General features: G+C 38.3%; 1 protein-coding gene and 1 long non-coding RNA gene across 11 annotated transcripts in view; one reads left to right on the top strand and one right to left on the bottom strand.

Annotated features, from left to right (window-relative positions):
- LOC128695631 (guanine nucleotide exchange factor DBS) overlaps positions 1-13,152 on the top strand; it is a 773,026-nt gene extending 759,874 nt beyond the window's left edge. For 8 of the 10 annotated variants that reach the window (XM_070093289.1, XM_070093288.1, XM_053786362.2 and 5 more), the window contains 9 exons: positions 816-947; positions 1,259-1,444; positions 6,546-6,737; positions 7,762-7,887; positions 9,162-9,359; positions 10,413-10,687; positions 11,105-11,360; positions 11,938-12,206; positions 13,040-13,152. In XM_070093289.1, coding sequence (XP_069949390.1) covers positions 816-947; positions 1,259-1,444; positions 6,546-6,737; positions 7,762-7,887; positions 9,162-9,359; positions 10,413-10,687; positions 11,105-11,360; positions 11,938-12,206; positions 13,040-13,091 — 1,686 coding nt within the window. In that variant the 3' untranslated portion in view covers positions 13,092-13,152. The remainder of the gene's footprint in view (positions 1-815; positions 948-1,258; positions 1,445-6,545; positions 6,738-7,761; positions 7,888-9,161; positions 9,360-10,412; positions 10,688-11,104; positions 11,361-11,937; positions 12,207-13,039) is intronic. The other 2 variants (XM_053786359.2, XM_053786365.2) reach the window with 1 other exon arrangement.
- LOC128695632 (uncharacterized) overlaps positions 12,089-27,173 on the bottom strand; it is a 39,366-nt gene continuing 24,281 nt past the window's right edge. The window contains exons 2-3 of the long non-coding RNA XR_011393074.1: positions 26,888-27,034; positions 12,089-12,228 (exon numbers count right to left, since the gene is read on the bottom strand). This is a non-coding gene — a long non-coding RNA (uncharacterized lncRNA). The remainder of the gene's footprint in view (positions 12,229-26,887; positions 27,035-27,173) is intronic.

Raw genomic sequence — 27,173 nt, 5'->3', positions numbered from 1 at the left:
CCCACTGAGGCAAGGTGACCTGAAAAGAAAAACAAAAGTTTCTCTTTTTAACATTAGTAATGTATACAGGAGAAAGGGTTACTAGCCCCCTTACTCCTGGCATTTTAGGTGCCTCTTATAACACGCATGGCTTACGGAGGAAGAATTCTGTTCCACTTTCCCATGGAAAAGGAGCATAATATGCTAACATAATAAAATAAATAAATATTTGAGAGACACTGCATGAAATGCTGAAACACATTTCATAATGTAAGTTAGGGCAAAATTGGACTTAGAAGCAGAAGTGTTGCTCCTGTACCAATACATTGAGTGACCTCACAAGTCAAGGTGATCATTAATTTCACAGTCTCCTTGTGTATCAGCACACACATGTAACTAAAATACTGAAGATAAAATTCAAGGCTGACAAAGTGAAGAGATACGCATCACAAAGATTGAACACACTCGTTAGTTTATAGCCATATCTCACTGAGGCAGGGTGGTCCAAAAGAAAAAGGAAAGTAAAAAGAGATGATATGGGAAAATATATAAAGATTTTATAGCATTAACAAAAAGAACAAGATACCTCAATTGTAATGCGAGAAAAAAGCAGCACCCCAAAAAAGACTAGATAAAATTTTCTTACATATAATAGCAGACTGATGGAATGAGATCCATGAGGCGAGAACATGTGCTATACCTCTGGAAATTTAATAATTTATATGATAAAATTGAATAGCGAGGATGGGATATCATAATCATAGTCCTGCTCCTTTAATTACAAATAGGTAGTCACATAAACACGCTTAAATTCACTAATTTGCTCATGTCGACAGCTTGGTGATAGCGGGGATTCACCGGAGTGGACGAGCGATGCGGAAGCAGCCCGAGCTAAGAGAGGCCACGTCCTCAAAGAGCTACTGGATACTGAGAGGGTCTATGTTTCTGAACTCTGTTCAATACTTAAGGTGAGGCGAATACTGCACTAGAAGCACATTGTCATTTTTATTATGGAAGCACTTAACCCAAAGGGGTCATATATATCACCTGGGGAATGAGAAATAATCACATTTGATCCAAGGAAGGGGAGGGTAGCTCCAGTTTCTTAGATTAAAGCGAATTTCTTCAAAAGTAGGGGCACATGAAAGCATTTGTGTGTTAAATATGACAAAAAACTTTAGTAAAATATTAAAATTTATAATTGGCAATCTGTTGACTGCTTACTTTTTTATACCTAAAAACACAAACACTGATTTCAATTTTTCCACATCTTAAATAGGGGTACAAAGACGAGATGCTGAACCCAGAGATGCAGCCTCTGATCCCAATCAACCTGTATGGTAAGAGTGATCTCCTCTTTGGTAATATGGAGGAGATCTTCCGCTTCCATAATGATGTCTTCCTACGGGATCTGGAGAACTGCATCAACACCCCGGAGCTCATTGGTCTTTGCTTTGTTCAGAGGGTAAGTCCTTCTACATTTTTATCCATTCTTGGCATGATCTATTTCTAAACTTCTTAAATGGTGAAGTACAGTACGTACTTTAGATTTTTTTAACACAGCCATTCCCAACAAAGTAGGGTGAATTGGAAAAGGAAATACCTTAACCATCACTTTATTGCTGCCTTGCCATAAGTGCACAGGGTCCAAGAATTTGTGGATTTTAAATATAACAATTTGAGCTACTAGTGGTGACTTGGTGGAGCAATTTTCAGTTATGAGATTGCTAAGCTCAGTGGTGCTGTGATAACATCATCATCGCTTGTGATAATAAAAATAGTTGTCCTTGATATTGCACCATCTAATCATGTTAGTGTAAATAATTGAAACTTCGTACAACCATGTAAAATTGCCTGCTTTGCCAAGTGATGGCTGGGAAATCAAGGCAGTCAGTCTTGCTTGCAGATGGATGTTGGTGTCTACATTATTTCTTTCATCAATTTTTAAATTTTATAGTCCTTTTCTTCCTCTGAATCATTTACTGAGGAATCCAAGTCTGGGGATGAAATCAGTAACATTACTCCCTATCTATTATGGTAAGCATTAGGATGCCTGAATTGCATTGCATAATTAGTGGGTTTGTTTTGTGCCTACCATTCTTTTATTACATGTAAACTACATGAAGGGATTCTGGGAAACTGGTTAGCCATACTTGAGTCCTGGAGGTGGAAAGTACAGTGTCTGCACTCTTAACCCTTTCAGGGTCCGTCCCGTAGATCTACGGCTTTACGTTCAGGGTCCAAACCGTAGATCTACGCCATGAGCTCAGCTCACTCTGATAAACTGTGAGTGGTACATTTGGGCCTAGATATGAGAGAATACATCTATGTGGTATGTGTGCACCACATAAAACAGATCCTGCAGCACACTGTGTATAATGAGAGAAAAAAAATGAAATCATGATTTTTCGATTAAAACAGCAACTTTGCAGTGTTTTTTCGTATGTTTTTTATAGTTGTATTTGCGATTTCTTGGTCTCATTTGATAGAATGGAAGACATATTACAGAAATAGAGATGATTTTTGATTGGTTTTAGCAGTGGAAATGGCTTGAAACTGAGCTCAAAGTAGCAGAAATGTTAAATTTTTGCCGATATTCAAGAGTAAACAAACGACCTCACACGTCTAATACACACCAGCTGGTGGGTCTAATATACATTCACAAATATGGTGATGATATTTATACAATTATTACAGTATTGCATAACAGTAAATCTTCTATTTTTTGGTGTGAATAAAAATTCATTATGTGAATAAAAAATCAAAATGGAATTTATTTGTAAAGCCTCAAAACATAACTAATGAACAGAGGAAATGTTAGTTTAGTGCCAGGAATGCCTACATTGTTCATTCTGGACCCTATTTTGAAATTGGAATATTTTGAACTTTGTGTTAAATTGGCCAAATTAACAATTTCCGATCACTTTATTTTGTAGTTGAAACAGTTGACTTGGCGATTTCTTGTGCTCAATCGATAGAATAGAAGTAATACTAGTGAAATAGCTAAGAATTTGGTTGATTGGAATAATGTAATTGGCCTAAAATGGGAGTCAAAGTCGGCAAAATCGCCAATTCGTAAATATCGCTGACACATCAAAATTCGCGAGAGCATAATTTCGTCAATTTTCCACCAAATTTCGTACTTTTTGTTTTATTACCTTCACAAAAAGATTCTCTATGATTTCATAAGAAAAAATAACAAATTTTTTTTTTGAAAATTCTTGGACACTGGTGCGTGACTCCAGATTTGGGCCTTGGACCCTGAAAGGGTTAAGGATAGGTGGAGATATTTGCAGTTTTGAACTGTAGTATCGGCTCCCCTCTGGCAAGGCAGTGATGCAGTGAGTGATAGTGAAAGTGTTTCTTCTATTTTTGGATCGCCCTGCCTTGGTGGGAGACAGCCAATGTGTTTAACAAAAAAATACATTATTTGTACTGCATAAAGAAATAAAAATTGTAAGTTAGGTTTGCTTTGAATGCCCTTTTTCTTCAGGAAGACATTCCCTTCTGTTTTCAGATATGAAAAAGTGATCTATATATAGTGTTCTGTGGTAATACTTTAAAAGTATTCTTTGGTAATGTTATGAAGTACAGTGGACCCCCGCATAGCGAACTTAATCCGTGCAAGAGGGCTGGTCGTTATGCGAAATGTTCGCTATGCGAATTAATTTTCCCCATAAGAAATAATGGAAATAAAATTAATCCGTGCAAGACACCCAAAAGTATGAAAAAAAAATTTTTTTACCACAAAAAAATGTTAATTTTAGTACACACAAACTGAAAAAGGCATGCACAATTACATGACACTTACTTTTATTGAAGATCTGGTGATGATTGATGGGATGGGAGGAGGGGAGAGAGAGTGTTAGTGTTTAGAAGGGGAATCCCCTTCCATTAACACTTGAGGAGGCAAGTCCTTTTCCGGGGTTACTTCCCTTCTTCTTTTAATGCCACTAGGACCAGCTTCAGAGTCACTGGACTTCTTTCTGTCCATAGAGCTCTGTACCTCCCGTTCCTTTACGATTTGTCTAAAATGGGCCATAACATTGTCATTGAAATAGTCACCAGCACGCCTTGCAACAGCTGTGTCAGGGTGATTTTCATCCATAAAGGTTTGCAGTTCAACCCACTGTGCACACATTTCCTTAATTTTTGAAGTAGGCACAATGGATTCCACAACTGGCATAGGCTTCTCAGGGTTAGCCCCAAACCCTTCAAAATCTTTCTTAATTTCCATACTAATTCTCACCCTTTTTACCACAGGGTTGGCACTAGAAGCTTTCTTGGGGCCCATGGTCACTTATTTTCAACAAACAGAACCGAAAACACTGTAATAATACGAAATATTCCGAGTGTATGCTTGAATGTTACCGCGGAGGCTAGCTGGTAAACAATGGGACAGGCGGCACATGTGAGGCTGGCTGAGGCCGCACATTGGACGCGTCTCGGACGAAGTTCGCTGAGCGGGTTTTTGTCTACTATGCGGGGCAAAATTTTAGCGATCAAAGCGTTCGCTATGCGGAATGTTCGCTATGCAAGGCGTTCGCTATGCGGGGGTCCACTGTATAGTAGGGCCCCACTTATACGGCAGGTTAGGTTCCAGGCTACTGCCTTAAAGTGGAAATCTCCTTAAAGTGGAATGCCACTTTTTCCACTTATAAATGCCAGACAACAATATTAAGTTAGTAATAGAACTAGGCATTAAAAACACAATAACAAGTAAAATACACACACAGTACACCCATTCCTTACTTTAAAATATTTGTAGTCTTAATGTAAGGTGAGAGGTGAGTCGTGTTTATTTGTAAGAAGTCATGTGCGGGAAGTATGGTAGCCACCAACAGCAGCCCACCCCACCCCATGCACACATACTATACGACATTTGAAGCGTCCCAGAGCAATAAAATACATATACAGTACATTCATTAATTACCTTAAAATATTTGTAGTCTTAATGCAGGATGAGAGGCGAGTCGTATTTATTTGTAAGAAGTAGGGTGTGGGAAGTATGGTACCCAGCCAAGGCAACCCACCCCACTCAACACCACCCCATCCACACGTAATGTAAACAAACAGACGTGTCTGCTTTTGGTTGATACACATTCATTCCCATGTCTGTGAATCTTACACTATAATACAAACACAATGTACAAGTTGTCTCCATGTTGATCTTTCTTTCAACACACCAGCCGTATCCCACCGAAGCGGGGTGGCCCAAAAGGAAAAACAAAAGTTTCTCCTTTTACATATAGTAATATATACAGGAGAAGGGGTTACTAGCCCCTTGCTCCTGGCATTTTAGTCACCTCCTACAACATGCATGGCTTATGGAGGAAGAATTCTGATCCACTTCCCCATGGAGATAACAGGAAATAAACAAGAACAAGAACTAGTAAGAAAATAGAAGAAAACCCAGAGGGGTATGTGTACACATGTATACAGTGGACCCCCGGTTAACGATATTTTTTCACTCCAGAAGTATGTTCAGGTGCCAGTACTGACCGAATTTGTTCCCATAAGGAATATTGTGAAGTAGATTAGTCCATTTCAGACCCCCAAACATACACGTACAAACGCACTTACATAAATACACTTACATAATTGGTCGCATTCGGAGGTGATCGTTATGCGGGGGTCCACTGTATATATATATATATATGCTTGTACATGTATGTGTAGTGTGACCTAAGTGTAAGAAGAAGTATTAAGACATACCTGAAATCTTGCATGTGTATGAGACAGAAAAAAGACACCAGCAATCCTACCATCATGTAAAACAATTACAGGTTTCCGTTTTACGCTCACTTGGCAGGACGGTAGTACCTCCCTGGGTGGTTGCTGTCTACCAACCTACTACCTAGGCTCCATGTTGATACAATAGAATAAATAAAGAGGAACACTCCCATTCTCATGTAACACCATTTTTAGAAGAAGTGACACTCTGAGTGAAGGCATACGAAAGGAATAATTTTCTAGTTACCCCCAGTAATATTATAGCGTACACATTTTCTCAAATGTTGGACTAGAGAAAATGTTTTTCTTGCCATCCTTCCTACAAGTTGCCTGGCTACCACATCTCATATTTGTTAATTTATTCTACTGTGGGGTGAATTTATCATGTTTATATGTTATGTAGCATTTTTATTATATAATTTTGAAAAAAATGTCATAGATGGATTAATGGAAATGTCTATATTAACATAATATACAACATTTAATGTGCCCAAGAGATTATCATTATTATGGCGTCAAGAGTAGAGAGACTCTTAGTGATTTTAATGTGTACCTGCATACCAGCACATTGTCTAAGTATATTTAGGTACAGGTACACACAAGTATAATTATCAGAGTACATATAAAATATGCAATAACTTTAAAACACTTGAAATTTTGGAAAGTTTCCAGACATAATAGAGAGATGTGGGGTGGGACACGCCGTATAAGAAAGATGGGTTGCCGTATAGCAAGTTTTGGTCATAGTCTGAAATCGCCATATTAGTGGAATGATGTAAGGCAAAGCTCTGTAAAGCAGGGCCCTGCTGTATACTGTATTTTCTGCATTGCAGAAAGATTCATTCCATCGGCTGTACTCACTGTACTGCCAAAACAAGCCCCAGAGTGAAGAGCTGCGACGGCAGGTATGCGACAGTAACCCGTTCTTCAAGGAATGTCAGCGGCGTCTTCACCACAAGCTACCTCTTGGTGCCTACCTTCTGAAGCCTGTGCAGCGTATCACAAAGTACCAACTCCTTCTGAAGGTTAGGCGGTCCCTTTGACTTGATTTGTTTTCTTTGTTCTGTACAGTGTAACTTTCTTTGTCAAATGTATTTGTTGAGCAGCTGAAGGCAACGATAAGAACTGTAATACCCCAGTCATGGAAAGAAGTCTCCCTTTAGGGGTAAGGAAGAAAAAATGTTTGGAAATCAGTAATCATACAAATTAAAGAAACTGTGTGGATATTAAAACAAGCAGTGAAAGACATTAAATGTAATACATTAAATGTAATACTGTACTATGAATGCATGAATGTTTACCAGCATTCATCTAGAGCCTGGGTATTCTACATGTGGAATGTGGGCAGAATGTGGCTTTCTTGAATATGCATTGTGGTCGGTTTCAGATTTTTTTGCAGTTTTTTCTATTATGCTAATACACGTGATCTACTGTTTATTTTTGTACTAAGTCTTATCTTACTACTAAAATTCTTAGTTTTTCAATAACTAACAGGCACTACATCATCGTTATTGAGAAGTTCATATATGGTCTGCCCATATTTCTGCTCAAGGGACTTATTATTAGGCTCATACTTAGCTTTTGAAGAGTGTGAGGACATGAACAATGAGTGTACTGTTGAATATTTTTTTATCCATCCACACTGTATTTAGTAAATTCTAAAGAATAAGAGGATGGAGGAAATTGGAAATATCAGACTATACACTGTGAGAACCTCCAATATTCCCTCAAGACCACATTAATGTTCTGTAATTTCTTCAAGACTTTACTTAAGGACTAGAAACACGTCATTAGTCTTTAAGCAATACAATTAGTCTGCCCAAAATGCTTGTTAGTGGCTTTTTGTGCCTAACAATATTTTATTACATGAAAACTACATTATCTGTATACTGCAGAAAAGAAATTGCATATTTGTATTTTTGGTTGTCTAAATTCATCGGAGGAGTTCTCTTAGCTATATTTGTCATCACATATGTTTTATATTTTCTGTGGATATAAGGTAAAGTATTTTATGTACTTATAATTTTAACTTACTATTTCGTTTTATAGGATTTGCTGAAATGTGTGGAGGGTAGTCAAGGGCGGCGGGAACTCCAGGAAGCGGTTGACACAATGCTCACGGTTCTCAAGTGCCTCAATGACTCCATGCATCAGGTTGCCATTGTGGGCTTCCCAGTAAGTTCTTTTTATTATTATTATAATCAGAACTCAGTGCTAAACTCGCCAGGGTCATACAGCACTGCAGGGTAGGATGTGCCAAAGATGTACTATGTCAGGTCAGAGACTAACGAAGGTGAAGAATATGCCAGAGGTAGAATCAGTAAGGGTGGTGAGGAGTGCTGAAGGGAAAGTAAAAGTAAAGTCAGTATTGGTTTCTTTGATGAGCTTTTCATTATGCTTGCATGGTAGTTTAATATATCTTCATTATGCATCCCGTACCCATGGTGTGGGCAGTAGTTACAAGATTACAGAGGCACATAATGGGTCCAGGAACTTAGCTGCAAAGTTTTGATAGCTAAGCAAATTACAGCACTTAGTAATGAACTATTTACATGTTTCTATTTGGTTACAATCATGAGTTGTTTATGAAGATATGAATTAAGTCACAAAAATATTACCTTATGATAATTTTAGTAAAATATGCTTGTAAAAAGTTTAAGGGGTTATGCATTATTTACAGTGGGCAAAGTTAGAGTATTTTTCCAGAATGGTTGGTAAAATGCCACTGTGCATTAAATTCTTGAGCATGAGTGAGTTGTCTCTGAATTCATTAATTTTATCACATTCCAGTACATAATAATCCAAGGTGTGACATTTGCCTTCAGTTATCATTTTTGAAAAGTCATGATTAATCTCGACATTATTATTATTATTTGCAAACAGTGCACTAAATCTATACATGTCATACAGTAATGTGTGATGGAAGGGTGCTGATGTCAAGGAATTGAAGTATGAAGGTTTAACGTGTGCTATGATGAGCCACGAAGCAGGTGGGTCTTGAACCCATGGCAAGTGAGTTCAAGTCCCACCCATTCTGCGATTTGCTTGCAATTGTGTTATTACAATTTTGTGAATCTTGGGCTAAGAAGGAAAGTTAAAGTTTGCTGAAGTCAGTTTCAAATAAAAGATGATAATATGCTTATGTTGAAGGTGGGAATTTCCCAAAGAGCAAGCAGTTAGAAAGCTATTAAATTACTGAAATTATCATGGGAAAGCATTAAACCCCTAGGGGCCAAACAGCCTTTCATGGCATGGGAAGCAATTGGGTATGACCCATTGAAGGGAAAGGGAGAGTAGCTCTTATTTCTTGGACCAAGGGCCCTTCATAAACATGAAGGCACACATTTTCAAGGTGAAGCTTTATTGAAGTCAAATGCATTTTTCAACTCCAAGCAAAAATAGAGTGAATCAAGTTGTCTCTAAGCCTGACGTCTTGCATTTTATTCCAGGGTAACTTGGCAGACCTTGGTAAGTTGCTCATGCAGGGACCTTTCAGTGTGTGGAATGAAAGTAAGAAAGGACTGAGAGAGTTGCGGCTCAAACCTGCTCAGAGACACATTTTCCTCTATGAGAAGGTGTTACTCTTCACTAAAAGGGCTGGAAAAGACACAGATCGTGCTACATATCACTTCAAAAATGCTCTTAAGGTATAGTGGCCAGTGGTTTCTTTTTGGTAATTATATCCAGTTAGATTTTAACATTATAAAAGGATTTATTTAAAGGTGGTGAATGTATTCAGATATTTGGGAGTGGACGTGTCAGCGGATGGGTCTATGAAAGATGAGGTGAATCATAGAATTGATGAGGGGAAAAGGGTGAGCAGTGCACTTAGGAGTCTGTGGAGACAAAGACCTTTGTCCTTGGAGGCAAAGAGGGGAATGTATGAGAGTATAGTTTTACCAATGCTCTTTTATGGGTGTGAAGCATGGGTGATGAATGTTGCAGCGAGGAGAAGGCTGGAGGCAGTGGAGATGTCATTTCTGAGAGCAATGTGTGGTGTGAATGTAATGCAGAGAATTCGTAGTTTGGAAGTTAGGAGGAGGTACGGGATTACCAAAACTGTTGTCCAGAGGGCTGAGGAAGGGTTGTTGAGGTGGTTTGGACATGTAGAGAGAATGGAGCGAAACAGGATGACTTCAAGAGTGTATCAGTCTGTAGTGGAAGGAAGGCGGGGTAGGGGTCAGCCTAGGAAAGGTTGGAGTTAGGGGGTAAAGGAGGTTTTGTGCGTGAGGGGCTTGGACTTCCAGCAGGCATGCGTGAGCATGTTTGATAGGAGTGAATGGAGACAAATGGTTTTTAATACTTGACATGCTGTTGGAGTGTGAGCAAAGTAACATTTATGAAGGGATTCAGGGAAACCGGCAGGCCGGACTTGAGTCCTGGAGATGGGAAGTACAGTGCCTGCACTCTGAAGGAGGGGTGTTAATGTTGCAGTTTAAAAACTGTAGTGTAAAGCACCCTTCTGGCAAGACAGTGATGGAGTGAATGATGGTGAAGTTTTTCTTTTTCGGGCCACCCTGCCTTGGTGGGAATCGGCCAGTGTGTTAATAATAAATAAATTATTTAAATCTCTCATTAGATTCTTTTACATATTTTACTGAAAGATTCCTGATATATTAATTGATATTAGTAAGGCTAATATGGTAAGATATGAATAAGCTATGAAAGAAATAAAACTTCTTTTCTTTCCCAAATAATAGATGTCACAAGTAGGGCTAACGGAGAGCGTGCGTGGCAATAAGGGTGATGTACGGAAGTTTGAGGTGTGGCTCCAAGGAAGACAGGAAGTTCACATTATCCTTGCGCCATCTGTCGAAGTAAAGGAAACGTGGGTGAAAGAAATTAAACGAGTTCTACTCGACCAATTTGAGTACCTGAAAGGCGAGAATATTAAGCAGTATTCCTCAAGGATTCAGAAGGGTGCAAGTCTGAATGGCATCAGAATCCCCCCTCTGTCACCCACGACTCAGCATAGGCAAGTGATTTTATGAATTATTGAACCATTTTGAGTATAATGTTTTGATTTTATAGCATATGATGAATATTAAATACTGTAATGAGTTACTCCCTAAGTTACATTAATAAATACATATACAATTTGTCTTGTGATTATCCACAAAACAGAAGATCATTGAATCAGTTTGAAATAATAAATCATACTTTTAAAACTAACATTTGTTCATTAACTACCTTTCTTATTGTACATATGATTGTAGTTAACTGCATAAAAAATCCTACCTAATAGTCTATTTTTTCCAGTAGTCTTTAAGCATTAGGATTAGTTTGCCCGAAATGTATTGCATACTAGTGGCTTTTTGTGCCTAATAATGTTTTATTACATGTAAATTACATTATTTTTGTACCACATAAAAATTTGTATTTGTATCTATAGAGCTCTGAGACAAACAGCATCATGGGATATGGCTGGGAACGGGATGAGTGGCAGCGGTGGTTCTATCAGCTCTAGCAGTTCTGAGGGTCGGCAAGGGGAGAGCAGCAAGGAGAGTGGGCGTCGCTCTTCACGTATGATGAGATCGGTAGATGCTACCCTTGGTGATGCCCCGGAAGAGGAAGAGGAAAGCTGGTCATCAGATTACTCAGCCTCAGATGAGGAGGAAGATCAGGAAACTTTTTCGGAGAGCACTGAGGTGATTAATATAATGATACGATGTTGGTAGATATCTGTGTATTTTTACAGTGTTAGCCCTTTTTTTAAATATAGGTATGTAAATATTAAAGGTTTTCTTATTTTAAATGTGAATGATGGTGAAAGTAATCTTTTTTGGGCCATCCTGCCTCGGTGGGAGGCGGCCAGCATGTTAAAAAAAAGTAAATTGTGAGTAAAATATTAAAATTGTTCTTATAGAAAATGCATAAAATGAAGATTGTAAAAATGAAAGGAAAATCATAAAACAAATATTGTACTGTTTATGTATAGAGAAGGGAAGTTACATCATATTTCAAATAATTTTGGGAAATTTATGAGAAGTGTTGAGCTAAAAATTATGACAGTGTTAAAAGTAAAAATAATAAAATGAGAATATCACAATATCACGAAAGTATTAGAAAATGATGAGAATCCTCTAACATAATAAATAAGCATTAATCTGAAATTGCTTAAAGCTTGATCCTTTCTTCTATTCTATTTTCATATGCTAATAAGCTGGTTTAGTTTCTTTAAAATGTGGAAGGTTACACTTTACACCCTAATATTAGTTAATGAAGACTTTTTCTCAGTACACATCGTCAAGGTTCCTGGTATTAGCTGACTACAATGCCATGGGTGGATCAGAGGTTAGCCTGCGAGAAGGGGATTATGTTGACTTGATCAAAGTGGGATGCGCTGGCTGGTGGTACGTGCGAGTCTCCGGGACTCCCTATGAGGGGTGGGCTCCGGCTGCCTACCTTGAGCGGGTTCTTAAGAAGGGCAGCAGGTCCTCTCCTTCGGTCAGCAGCCAAGAGTCTTCTTCAGGTCTCAAGCACGCCACATCAAGGTTCGTCAGTGAAGGATTTGACCTTGTATAGTATGGGGGGAAATACTGTTAATGGAAAATAATGTAAATATAAATGCAGAATATACACAGATCATTGGTTATCTGAACTCTGATTCCCAGAATTGGTTTGCATAATTTTGTACAGTGGTACCTAGAGTTTCGAACAGCTCCCAACTCGAACAGTTATATAAGTGCTTTTTTTAAGCGTATTTTGGGGGTCTGAAATGGACTAATCTAATTTACATTATTCCTTATGGGAACAAATTTGTTCGGTATCGGCACTGGAACGAATTAAGTTTATAACTCTAAGTACCACTGTAGTCCCTTTTGTTTTGCATACATTTTTTTTCATTATCTGTACTATTTGAATTGAACAAGACTGCCAGATTATGTTAGAAACTGAATAACCAGTTGTTTGATAATTGGTGATCTACTGTTGATATTGTAAAGAATGGGAAAAATTTAATGAAAGAGGAGAGAATGAGTTTTGGATAGGAGATTAAGAAAAGAACAAGATAAAAAAAAAAAAGAAAGAAGAAATGGGATAACAAGACACAGACATAATGGGTAGTGAATCAAAAGCAAGGTGAAAAGAGAAAGAGGACTGAAATGTTAAGGAGACTAGATGGAGCTGTAAGCATAGGGAGAACAAAATAGAGAAAAAAATTTGGCTACGAAAGAATGAAAATTTAAAAAAAAGGGGGGGAGGTAAATAAAAAAAATAAAAGAGGAAGGAAATAAATATCGTCAACTTTAGTGGCATAATGCTGGCCACTTTATTGCTGTTACAATAAATGACATGTGCATTTTTTTCATATATTTTTTTTTTTCAGATCATCTGTTGCATCCCTATCTACAAAATCTGAGGAAGTGAACATACTGTAAATCGATCTGTAAATAGCATATTATACTACCTTATGGCAATTAAAACCCATGCATACTCAAATTTGTGGTGTTTTAACAAAATATAAATCCAATTAATTGTACATAGTCCCTAGGAGGAATTGTTGCTGCAAATTTTTGTTGTGCCTGTTTGAGTGTTGAAATAAAGTAATTGAAATTGTATCAATACATGTGCCTGGATTATCAGGACTGCGCTTTGATATATTTAGGTCGTAATCGGAACCTTTGTGGGCATGTCAACAGCACAAATAATGACAATAATAGTGATGGTACTCTGAACTCAAGACTGTCGAATGCAGTGAGAACTTCTTCCTTTTGTCAGTTATAATACAAGTGGTAGGCAGGATACTTACAAATTCATGGACTTCCATACCTATAATTATCATATTTAGTAAAATGTCAATATTATATAGTAATAATCTTTCCACCTTCCAGTTCTTTCCAAAGTTCTTAACATATTCTGTAATTGATAAACTAAAAAATATATATTATAATATGTATGTATGTAATAAGATCAGTCATCAGGTGATATCACAATATTCAAAATAACCACAATGAAAAAATTGTTAAATCCCAAGCACTTTTGTGATTTGTCACATTATCAATGTGAGATAATGTGACAAGTCATGAAAGCTCTTGAAATTTCACTATTTTTTTCACTGTTTATTTTACTTGTGTGCATATGTATGTATGTGTGAATAGATGTATGTATGAATGTGCATAAAAGATAATAACAGAAGCAGATGATATCAGTTATGCAGGATAAGCCATTAAGTTCTGTGCCATTAGGTTCTATTCTGTAAGCCTCTACTTGTAGCTCACACCCCTTAGCTCTGGAACTGACTTAATTGTATACCTCTATACTTTCTTTAGCTTCTTAATATGCTTTTTCAGGTGTGGGTTCCATGCTGGTGCTTTGAGCTCCATGAGGGGCTTGCCATATGTTATATAAAGGTCCTCTTAAGTTCTTTTTGACCAGTCATCAGAGAGTGAGGCAATATTAGAAGTACAGTACATATATGGGTTGAGTGCATATCTGAAGGGATTTGAGGAATGTTGGGATGTCAGTGGCTTGGCATTTTCTTGTCATTAAAATTTTTATTCGGTGTTGAAGAATGCGAGCACTTGTATTATTGCCTATAAAAAAAATTGCACCATTTTCACTTAAGAGGCTGTATTTATAGAATTCCCTGCCTAGATTAAGAGTCATATAATTTGTGCCAAATGATTAAGATATCGGAGCTGAAGATCGCACAGCAATATTGTGAAAAGATGGATCAGATTTTTTTAAGACATCAATGATGATCACACAGCAATGTTGTATAAAAATTTATCAGATTTTTTATAACATTGACGATGAGGCTTGCACAGCAGTGCTGTATAAAAATTGAGGAGATTTTTAGTGCCTTTTTTTTTTTACCATTTAAGCACTGGCTTATGCCGAGTAAACTGTCCTTCAACAAAGTTTCTTTTATTTGCATATAATTTCATAGAAAGAATTACTGTACTGGTGTTGAAATCATGTTTGAATAAAGATGGGAAAAGACATTAGACTTGTCTCCTGGATATTTTTGGTTCATTTCGCTCATATCTCAAAGTCTACAGAAATTTCGCAAGATTTCGAGATATATTGGTGGTACCAAAGGCCATCATGATTTTCTTCATATATATCAAAAGATATACATTTTGCTTAATTTGTCTTGTGAATATATTAATTTATTCTTTAAATGTTCCAGTCATTATGAATTGAATTCGTAAGCCCTAGTTAAAAGTTTTCTATTGTTTCCTTCAGTGTATTACACAAGTTGTAAGTTTAATCCTTGCTTGGATTTTAATTCATTGGTTACAAATTATGGATGTTTCATTCAAAGTATGTCTTGATTTTTAGTTTTGTGAATTAGGGTGTAAAACCTAGCTCCAGCAGGCCAATGGATGCTGGAAACTTGAATGGGTCATCTTTTTATGACCTCTTCTCAGGAGACACTTATATTTTGACTATTAAACTATCACCACTTTGATTATGTATAATATTTAAATTGTAAAAGTTTGCCTTATGCATGAGAAATTCCAATCAACTGATGTTAAAACATTGATGAAATTTCTAGCATTTTAAATCCATGACATCACGCGTGTGTTGCTGATGACTCCTTCAGCTGTGCATTTTCATTTTTGCCTCACTGATGGTGATGATGATATGACTCACAAAATCATAATGACACAATTGCAAACAAACCGCAGGTTCAAACCCCACCTGTGGTATAGTTTATGATATTATAATCAAAATGAAGTGCTGAATCTATAAGGACCATACAGCTCAATGATGAACCTACAAGAGTTATACAGCTCAATGATGAACCTACAAGGGGTCATACAGCACATTGATGAAACTACAAGTCATATAGCACATTGATGAAATTACAAGGATCATACAGCTCATTGATGATGAGCATATGGTTGAAAGTACTTGAAGGACCTTTTGATTGTGCGAGTGTGTGAATGTATCAATGTATCTGCGTATATGAAGTTTAGTCTTAGCTCTTGGTCCTGCCTTTCAACTTTCCTGAAGCACTTTCTTTGATTATAATAATCAATTTTGCAGATTCATTTCTTCCTAGCCTCATGGCTCCTGTCATGCCTGCTTTTAAAACTGTAATGAAACCTTCCTACATCACCTCTTCATTGATATCATTCCATTTCTTGACCACCCTAAGTTTGAAGAAATACTTCCTGACATCCCTATAACTCGGGTTCACAACTTTTTCTCTGCCACGCACCCCTAGGAAATTTTTAATTAATGTTGCACCCGCTACAAACAGCCTATCCCTGTCTACCCTATCAATTCCTCTGAGTATGTAACTATGTCTTCCTGGTTCTCTCACTGCCATTAGGTTCTGTTCTGTAAGCCTCTACTTTTAGCTCACACCCCTTAGCTCTAGAACTGACTTCATTGCATACCTCTATACTTTCTTCAGTTTCTTAATATGCTTTTTAAGGTGTGGGTTCCATGCTGGCACTTTGAACTCCAAGAGGGGCCTGCCGTATGTTATATAAAGAGCCCATAATATGATTGAGATTCATGAAGGCTACTCTTAGATTTGCCAGATGAGCATTGGTTACAGAGGTTATTCAGTGGATGTAAGACTCCAGTTATATGCCAGAGACTATGCTCACCCCTAGGTCTTTCTCTGTGGGTGAGCCTTGTAATGTCTGTCCTCAGAATATATTCTTTGTGTTTTGTCTTCTTACTCTTCCATAATCTTCATAATTTGCATTTACTGGGGTTGAATTCAAGCAGTGACTTATATGACCAATCTTTCAGCCTGCCCAAATCCATTTGAAGCTTTTCCCTATCTTCATCTGTTTTTATTCTTATTAGTCTCATATCAGTAGTATGTAATGAGATATACATTTGACTCAATCCCATCTGATATATCAGTCACAAAAACTAGAAACAATATTGGTCCAAATAGCCATCCTTGTGGAACCCCCCCTTATTACTCTTCATCTCTGTGTGCACGGGCGGGTGCATGTGTGCTTGCGTGCATGAGTACCTACATGTGGTTGCAGGGGTTGAGTGTGTGCATGCATACACATGTATTTACATAAACATATGTATACATACATATATGAATAGCCCACATTCAAAAGCACAGAAAAAAAATATTTTTAGTTTGCTGGAGACCCTCATCAGTGGCTGTTAAACAAGTTGGAAGAAAATCTATATATGTATATGTGACCAGATCAGGTGCACTTGAAAGATACACTGCAGAAGGCATACTGACCCAAGCAGGTCCCACTAAAATTCCACCCTTAATTTTTGTCCAACCTTCTTTTAAAGCTCACAAAGGAATTTATTTTAAATGGGCTTTTAGCAGGACCTGCTTGACATGGGTCAGCATGCCTTCTGCAGTGTATCTTTCAATGGTGTACCTGACCTAGTTACATATATACAATTTTTTTTTTTAACACGTTGACCATGTCACACCAAGGCAGGGTGACCCAAAAGAAGGAAAAACCCAAAAAGAAAAAAACTTTCATTATCATTCAACACTTTCACCATCACTCATACATAATTACTGTCTTTGCAGAGGTGCCCAGATACAACAGTTTAAATAGTCACTCCCAAACTACCAATATCCCAAGCCTCTCTTTTAAGGTGCAGGCATTGTACTTCCCATTTCCAAGACTCAAGTCCAGCTAACTGGTTTCCCTGAATCCCTTCACAAAATATTACCCTACTCACACTCCAACAGCTAGTCAGGTCCCAAATGCCATTCGTCTCCATTCACTCCTATCTAACACGCTCATGCACACTTGCTGGAGATTATATGTATATATATATATATATATATATATATATATATATATATATATATATATATATATATATATATATATATATATATATATATATATATTATTGCAAGGTGCTAGTAACACCTTCTCCTGTATATATTACTAAATTTAAAAAAAGAAACTTTTGTTTTTCTTTTTGGGTCACTCTGCATTGTGGGATATGGCTGGTTTGTTGAAAGAAGAAAGAAGGAAGATATATATTATTGTAACCACGAACGAGTGGCATTAATCAACAACACTGACTAGCCAAGGATTCGAACCCATGTCATTTTGGCCCACCTCATGGTGAACAAAAATCACACATGATGCTCTAACTCATGGGACCACGCAATCTTAGGGTTGGTGGTCCTGTGGGTTGGAGCGTCATGTGTGATTTTCGCTTACCATGAGGTGGGCCAAAACAACATGGGTTTGAATCCTTGGATAGTCACAGTGTTGTTGATACATACATACATACATACATACATACATACATACATACATACACACACACACACACACACACACACACACACACACACACACACACACACACACAGGGCGGGGCCAGGAGCTGAGTCTCGACCCCTGTAACCACAATTAGGTGAGTACACACCCAGTAGCAACCGGTGAAGAGGCGGGGCCAGGAGCTAAGACTCGACCCCTGCAACCACAAATAGGTGAGTACAAATAGGTGAGTACACACAGTGCACCTCGTTCTAACTCATTTAACAACCACTGATGAGGGACTCGAGCAAACTAAAAAGTATTTGTTTTTTCTCTGCTACTGAATGTAGGTTATTTGCAGATATTACCTATATGCTCAGTGTATGGTTCACTATTATATATATATATATATATATATATATATATATATATATATGTATATATATATATATATATATATATATATATATATATATATATATGTGTGTGTGTGTGTGTGTACATGTATACATATATCCATACATATGCATGCATATATCCATACATATGCATGCATATATCCATACATATGCATGCATATATCCATACATATGCATGCATATATCCATACATATGCATGCATATATCCATACATATGCATGCATATATGCATACACATGCATGCATATATCCATACATATGCATGCATATATGCATACACATGCATGCATATATGCATACACAAGCATGCATATATGTATACACATGCATGCATATATGCATACACATGCATGTACATATGCATGCACATATGCATACACATGCATGCACATATGCATACACATGCATGCATATATGCACACACATGCATGCATATACATGTACATGTATATGCATGCATATATGCGTACATGTACATGCATAGATATGCATGCATTCATGCATGTGCATATGTATGCATGTATATATGCATAAATATGAGTGCACATATATACTATATAATACATATGTCTATCTATATCCACTTTATTACAATTTGGGAAGTGCTGAGTACAAGAGAACTGATCTGTTTTCCTTATTTACGTCTAGTTAATGTTACACGATTGTTTTACAAATAGTGTAGAAAATTTGTGGTTACACTGACATTATCTACTTCTGGTGACCTGGGCTACACTCTAGTTACCAACAGTTATAACTTGTGTAGATAACTGGTTCAGAGAACCGACAAGTTGATAAATTAGACACACGTGCAACACTTGTTGTGGTAATGTTTTGCCACACAGTGGCTTCATCAATCCAATACAAAGAAGAATGGTGAAGATCAGAAGCAGTTTGAGGTAATCAGTCCCTCAGCCTGGAGTCGATGTAAACAGTCCATTTGTCTTGATAAGTTTGATGGGCTGATTACATCGACTCCAGCCTGAGGGACTGATTATGTCAAACTCCTTCTGATCTTCACCATTCTCCAGGTATTAGACTGATGATGCTACTGTGCGGCAAAATGTTTCCACAGTAAAGATCCCCAAGTGTTGCACATGTGTCTAATTTATGAGTTATAACTTGTGTTATTATCTTATGGGCTATTCTCCTTGCATTACCTCCTTTGTAGTCGGGTTTATTTGTCATTATCATATCTTTTAATTCAGTGTGTATAAAGTTATTAACATGAATGTTATTGTATTTTTTATGTTGAATCTCCTGTTTTATGCAGTACCTTTTTTTTGACATTAGAGATTAATGGTAAGGTACTTTAAGTCTTCATCAAAAACTTTTCCTATCATCACCTGTCATGAATGAAAAAATATTTGCATGTAATCATCATCTTTACTATATCACTAATTCTCAACATAAAGCAGTTTTAATTCTGCTCTGCCCACTTGTGATCATGTGCCTCAGTACAGGTAGAAGTAGAACTAGAGATAGAGCCAGCCCTCCTGCCTTCAGGACTGGCTAATGTATCAACATGACAAGGCTAACTGGAACTTAAATTCTGCAGCTTTCATGACAAGACTGATAAGAGGATTCATGACAAGGTTGATAAATGAAAAATGGTATGGTGATACCGACAAAATGTGGAGAAAGACTTGCGCACAGTTGAGGACATTTATTAAAGGACACGTTTCGCCATGAGTGGCTTTCTCAGTCTTAATACAGAGATAACTAAGAAATGAGTATATGTATATAGTGGCAGAAGTAAGGTGGAAAGCCACGAGTGTAGTAGTAGTAGTACTACTACTACTACCACCACCCTCGCACCTTTCCACCTGACTTCTGCCATTATATATAATCGTTTCTTAGTTATCTCTGTGTCAGAACTAAAGAAGCCACTTGTGGTAAAAAGTTTCCTCTAATAAATGTCTTGAACTATACATAAGTATCTTTTTTCACAATAGGGTTGATAAACTTCCCCTCTCACTGGGGTGTTATGAACGTGTAAGTGAATCTTTTTTTCTTATTTCCTATGGTCTTGAAACTGGTAGTAGGATGTGGTATGGGAATTAGCATCCCTGTAATGCTGGGGACTGATAACCCGTGTGCAGTCAATAGACTTTAAACCTACTAACTGGGACTAGTAAAGAAACTGTATTTTTATTCAACGCAGGCCTTAGGACTAGAGAGTTAACTATAGACTGGGTTATCAAAGACACTAGCTGTTATGCATTTTTTCTGCTGGTGGAAGAGTCAAGTACTCACATTTACTGTTATTTAATTTTTTAATTGAAACAAGGTTTACAAAGTTTATTAAGACAAGATTTACCTCTTGTGCATTGTTCTTAGAAAGTACATACCAATATCATGTAAAAATTCATAATCACAATTAACAATATTCATTATTTTTGTAATGCTATTAATCATGTTATCTATCATGCAAAGCCAGATGGTAGAATGTAAATTACTTCGTCAGTTCAAATTCTCCTGGTTGATAAAAAAATTCATCTCAATATGTTTACTGTTCTGCGAGTTTATTTGTTGACTCCTGAAGGTTGAGCGACTGTTGGGGCAGTACAAAATTGATGTATTGGAGAATGTGTGTGTGTGTATACAGTTTTGTGATAATGTAGTTGTTTAAAGTAGTAACTGCACTGTTATAGTCCTTAAGAGAAGGCCAATAAAGACTACCAAAAGTGTGAAGTGGGGGGGAAAAAAGCTTCGTTTGGGAATCAGTCATAGGAGATTCCTTCTCAGGTTGGTTGGAGTAGTTAAAGCAAAGTAAGAATGTAGTACAGATTATTCCAGGTTGTTTCAACCTCAACATAACTACTGCCAGACATGCAAAGTAGTGAACTAACTTCATGTCCTAGTGAAGAGGTCTTATATGGTAATCAACACTTCAGTGCAGGCACAGACTGACTGACTGACTCGTGTGAGGCAAGCAGCAGGTGTTGCAAGCTCAGAGCGCCTGCGGATTTGATGTTACAATCTCCAAAGTGACTTACCAACTCCTTTTGTACATTCATATATTGTAGAACTAATGATTCTGTTTAAGATGTTGAATGGTGCTTCTAGTTCTGCATGTACTAGCAACTGAGTGTTTCTTGTAAGGTGTACATTGCAGATAGATTGTGATCTATATAGGGCTTTTCTCAATCCAAGTTAATATCTTGTGTACAGCATGATTATATACACTTTTCAAAGTATATAGCATGCACCTAATGTTTCACTTTATAAAATAAAGTTTACAAAAGTCTCTTGCCAAGTTCCCGATGCTGTATCCAGGACATGGCACTTGATCTCGTCTCCCTCACTCTTTCCCCTACATGGTGTTTTGAGAAAAATATTCCACACATATATGATACATCCCCTCTTGCATATACCAAACATATGTATATCTTGTACATAATTACATATACTTATTTCTCTAACATTGAGTATAATCCCAAGAAGTCTGTGTAGCACTTTCTTTGTATTTTAGTAGAGGAATGATTTTAATTTTTTTTTTTTTTGACACGAGTAAAAAAAATGTTTGTTTTGTACTCGGTCAAGACTATTTTAAGTTACTGAACAGGAGTTCAGTTGTTCAGCTACTGAAAGTTATATATGATAGCTTTTTAAAAACATGGGTTACGAAGTGCCGAATAAATCCCAAGGCTTAGCACTTGCATTGTTATTATTTTTATAATTGCGTGTTATGAGTGAATTGACTGTCAATAATTCATTAGATAAGTCCATTATCATCAATCATGAATCATAATCAGCACCATTGTTGAAAATTATTGATTTTCGTATTGTATAATAAAAAAAAAATCACTTTAAAACATTTTCATTCACTATCTTGGACATTACAGGGAATATTTAAATTTTATGTTCTTATTAAATGTTCTTCACTATCAACCCCCTATAATATTCTGAAACACCAAATACTGTACAATAAAGGTATATAGAAAACAAAGACTTTAAATTGTCCGCAATGAAGAAAATATGAAATTTTAATATTTTTTTGGTAAAAGTTAAACAGTTGACAGTTATTTAACCTTCAATATAACCAATTTCAGAAATATGGAAAAAGTCCGCTGTGTCAATCTATTTAGAAACAATGGAAAGAGTTCGTTGCCCTGTTACTATCAGGGCAAGACAATGTCTTCTCTATCCACAGCTGTCATTACCAGCCACCCACTCCTTTCTGAGTCTATTATAATAAGAGTTTAAATGCAGAGTAACATTTATGTAAAAATAATTTATGTATATTTAAAGAAACAAGCGAAATAAATATTACCCTCACCAGCATCAGGGTAACACCTAATTTCTCCTCCCCTTTCTGCTGCTTTTATTCTAGCCTTGACCACCCCTCAGTTACCACCTTTCTATGTTCATGTAGCATCTCACTTTTCCTTGCCCACCCCTGGGAAGTTCCAGCTGTTCGAGTCTGTTCTTTCTCCCTTGCGCGAAAGCCCAACTGCCTATGGTAGCTTCCCGCTCTCTTTTTCTTGACCACTTCCGCTCTCATTCTCATGCCATCGCAGTGTACACAGATGGCGTTGGATTCGCAGCAGTGTTTCCGGACAGTGTCGTGCGAGGACATTTACTATCCTCGGCTAGCATTTTTACAGCTGAACTGTATGCCATTCTTGTAGCACTTATCCATATTGCATCCATGCCTGTGTCATCATTTGTGGTTGTCTCAGACTCCCTTAGTGCTCTACAGGCTATACGAAAATTTGATACACCTCACCCCCTAGTCCTCCATATCCAACTCTGGCTACGCCATATCTCTACCAAGCATAAAGATATTGTTTTTTGTTGGGTCCCTGGTCATGTTGACATACAGGGCAATGAACAGGCAGACACTGCTGCGCAGTCAGCAGTACATGACCTACCAGTTTCATATAGAGGTGTTCCATTTAAGGACTATTTTGCTGTAATAGCTTCCCACCTTCACACCCGTTGGCAACAACATTGGTCTAATCTACTCGGTAACAAACTTCATTCTATTAAACCGAGTATAGGTTACTGGCCGTCTTCTTGTCATCAGTGTCGAGGTTGGGAGACTACTCTCTCCCATCTTCGCATTGGCCACACCCGTCTTACTCATGGGTATCTCATGGAGAGGCACAATGTTCCTCTCTGAGACGTGTCAGGTTCCAGTATCGGTTAGGCACATTCTGTTAGACTGCCCTCTCTATCAACAAGAACGCACAATTTACCTCCAACGTTGTCTCCGCTCTACTACTCTCTCTTTACCTTCCCTTCTTGCTGATGGACCCTCCTTTAATCCTGACTCTCTCACTGACTTCTTGACAACAACTGACTTACTCCACAAACTTTGATGACAATACCATTTGCACTCCCCTCAGCCCTTTCTACCTCAATCTCTTGCTACCCCCTACCCCTGCACTATCCACTGCCCCGCTGTTCTCCGTAACCTACTAATTATCCCTCTCCCTTTTGCCACCTGATACCCTCGCTTCCTTCCTGCCCTGCAGCGCTGTATAGCCCTTGTGGTTTAGCGCTGCTTTTTTATTATAATAATAAATGACCACCCCTGGTTACCCTCACTCTGCTGCTCTTCCCTTTCCCTTGCAGAACTTAATGAAACAGGTACAGCTCTTTTCTTGAATATAATACTGTAATAATAATAATATCAGATTACCAAAGTATCAGAAACACAAAATCCAGTGATAAAAATACAGTGGTACCTTGACTTATGAGTTTAATTCATCTGTGACCGAGCTCATAACTCAATTTGCTCGAATATCAAATCAATTTTCCTCATCGAAATTAATTGAAATGCCATTAATCCATTCCAGCCCCCAAAAAACACCCCAATTTTTTTGTTACAGGTTTTTAAATAAGAGCTACCTTCGCTACTCCACCCACCACCATCTCTACTACTCCCACCACCCTCACTACTCCACCCACCACCATATCTACTCCACCCACCATTATCACTACTACATCCACCACCCTCACTACTCCATCCACCACCATCACTATTCCATCCACCACCATCACTATTCCATCCACCACCATCACTACTCCATCCACCACCATCACTACTCCATCCACCACCATCACTACTCCATCCACCACCATCACTACTCCATCCACCACCATCACTACTCCATCCACCAACATCACTACTCCATCCACCAACATCACTACTCCATCCACCAACATCACTACTCCATCCACCAACATCACTACTCCATCCACCAACATCACTACTCCATCCACCAACATCACTACTCCATCCACCAACATCACTACTCCATCCACCAACATCACTACTCCATCCACCAACATCACTACTCCATCCACCAACATCACTACTCCATCCACCAACATCACTACTCCACCCACCACCATTACTACTCCACCCACCACCATCAGTACTCCACCTACTGACGGAACCTCTATGAGGCAGGTAAATATCATGGAGGCCTACCTTAATGTTTCTAGAGAAACTGAGTGTTGAGATGGAGGGAACCTCTTCCCCAGATTTATACTAATCCCAGATTGTAGTGAGGTGCCTCGCTACAATCTAGGATTAGTGTGGGAGTATTATCCTCCCAGTTATGTCTTGGAAGAGCATGTGGGATGGGACAAAGTACCTGACATCCCTCTGGGTACAGAGTAGGATTTGACTTCAGATATGCCGCCAATTAGTGGCGGCGTATCTGAAGTTCGGTCATAACTCGGATTTTGGCTTGCAACTCAAAGCAAAAACTCGACCGAGCGACGGCTCATAATTCGTAAGTTGGGGTACTCGTAAGTCAAGGTACCACTATATTAAACATGAATAACTTTTTTTTTTTTAATATTTAGGAGTAAGCGCTAAACGTGTATGGGTCATATAACACCTTGACAATAGGAAGGAATCAGGTTCGTGCCAAGGAAAGGGAGGCCAGGTCCATTTCTTCAAATCAAGAGCCTCTCGCCAGTATCAAGGAACCTCCCTTCTGGGATAGGTTTACATAATCACATTCAGAAGATCATTGTAGCTTGCTATTCAAAGTGTTCATTAGGTAATGGAAATTTTTATGATACGTAAGAAGAGGGAATAAGTAAATTTATTGAGGTATACACAAATACAGTTACATAGAATTATCGAACATAGCGGCATGTGTGTGAAGTACCGAGGCTGCTGTAGAAGCAGCAGCAACCAATAACACTAGGGAAAACAAGAAACAGTGTTAGAAATAACAGGAGTGGCAGGAAAAACGGTCGGTAGAGTAAGAGTAGGAGCTGGAGGAAGAACAGGTAGAGTAAGAGTAGGAGCTGGAGGAGGAACAGTAGGTAGAGTAGGAGTAGGAGCTGGAGGAAGAACAATAGGTAGAGTATGAGTAGGAGCTGGAGGAAGAACAGTATGTAGAGTATGAGTAGGAGCTGGAGGAAGAACAGTAGGTAGAGTAAGAGTAGGAGCTGGAGGAAGAACGGTATGTAGAGTATGAGTAGGAGCTGGAGGAAGAACAGTAGGTAGAGTATGAGTAGGAGCTGGAGGAAGAACAGTATGTAGAGTATGAGTAGGAGCTGGAGGAAGAACAGGTAGAGTAAGAGTAGGAGCTGGAGGAAGAACAGTAGGTAGAGTATGAGTATGAGCTGGAGGAAGAACAGGTAGAGTATGAGTAGGAGCTGGAGGAAGAACAGGTAGAGTAAGAGTAGGAGCTGGAGGAAGAACAGGTAGAGTAAGAGTAGGAGCTGGAGGAAGAACAGGTAGAGTATGAGTAGGAGCTGGAGGAAGAACAGGTAGAGTAAGAGTAGGAGCTGGAGGAAGAACAGGTAGAGTAAGAGTAGGAGCTGGAGGAAGAACAGTTAGATTAAGAGTAGGAGAGTAGAGAGTGGAGGAAGAACAGGTAGAGAGTTGGAGAGAGTATGAGTAGGAGCTGGAGGAAGAACAGTAGAGTGGAGAGAACAGGTATGAGTAGGAGCTGGAGGAAGAACAGTAGGTAGAGTATGAGTAGGAGCTGGAGGAAGAACAGGTAGAGTAAGAGTAGGAGCTGGAGGAAGAACAGGTAGAGTAAGAGTAGGAGCTGGAGGAAGAACAGTAGGTAGAGTAAGAGTAGGAGCTGGAGGAAGAACAGTAGGTAGAGTATGAGTAGGAGCTGGAGGAAGAACAGTAGGTAGAGTATGAGTAGGAGCTGGAGGAAGAACAGTAGGTAGAGTAAGAGTAGGAGCTGGAGGAAGAACAGGTAGAGTAAGAGTAGGAGCTGGAGGAAGAACAGTAGGTAGAGTATGAGTAGGAGCTGGAGGAAGAACAGGTAGAGTAAGAGTAGGAGCTGGAGGAAGAACAGGTAGAGTAAGAGTAGGAGCTGGAGGAAGAACAGTAAGTAGAGTATGAGTAGGAGCTGGAGGAAGAACTGGCGGTGGAAGAGCAGGAACGGAACAAAAATGTAGAAGTTGGAGGAGCAGGAAGACTTGTAGAAGTAGGAGGAGCATGAAGACTTGCTGAAGTAGGATGGAGAAATACAGGAGGAAAAGGTCCATCAATAATAATAAAAAAAAAAGCCTCAACAGGCAGGAGGTTGAAAGAGTAAAAATATTTAGCAAAAATGTTTAGTATAAATATAAAACTGACTTACTGGATGCATAAAAAAGACCATCTGCATGAGAACTGACACTTGACAAATGACAGGGCGTCTACAGCTCTGTGCTTGTCCAGGGTCATCGGTACCTCCGGTTCACCAGGAGGCAAGTCGCCGTTTACTCGCAGGGTCAGCAGCATAGGCCTGTGCGATACAAATAATAAGAATCAGAGGTGTCACAGACGTTTTGGCTGAACACCAAGCGTTATTAAATCTTACAGACAATACATTCAATACTGAGGGCATCAGTGTAGGTGAAGTTAAAGGGTGATGTGGCCCCATA

This window comes from Cherax quadricarinatus, chromosome 42 (genome assembly GCF_038502225.1).
Source record: "Cherax quadricarinatus isolate ZL_2023a chromosome 42, ASM3850222v1, whole genome shotgun sequence".
Classification (NCBI taxonomy): Eukaryota; Metazoa; Arthropoda; class Malacostraca; order Decapoda; family Parastacidae; genus Cherax; species Cherax quadricarinatus.
This window is presented reverse-complemented; position numbering and strand designations above follow the sequence as displayed.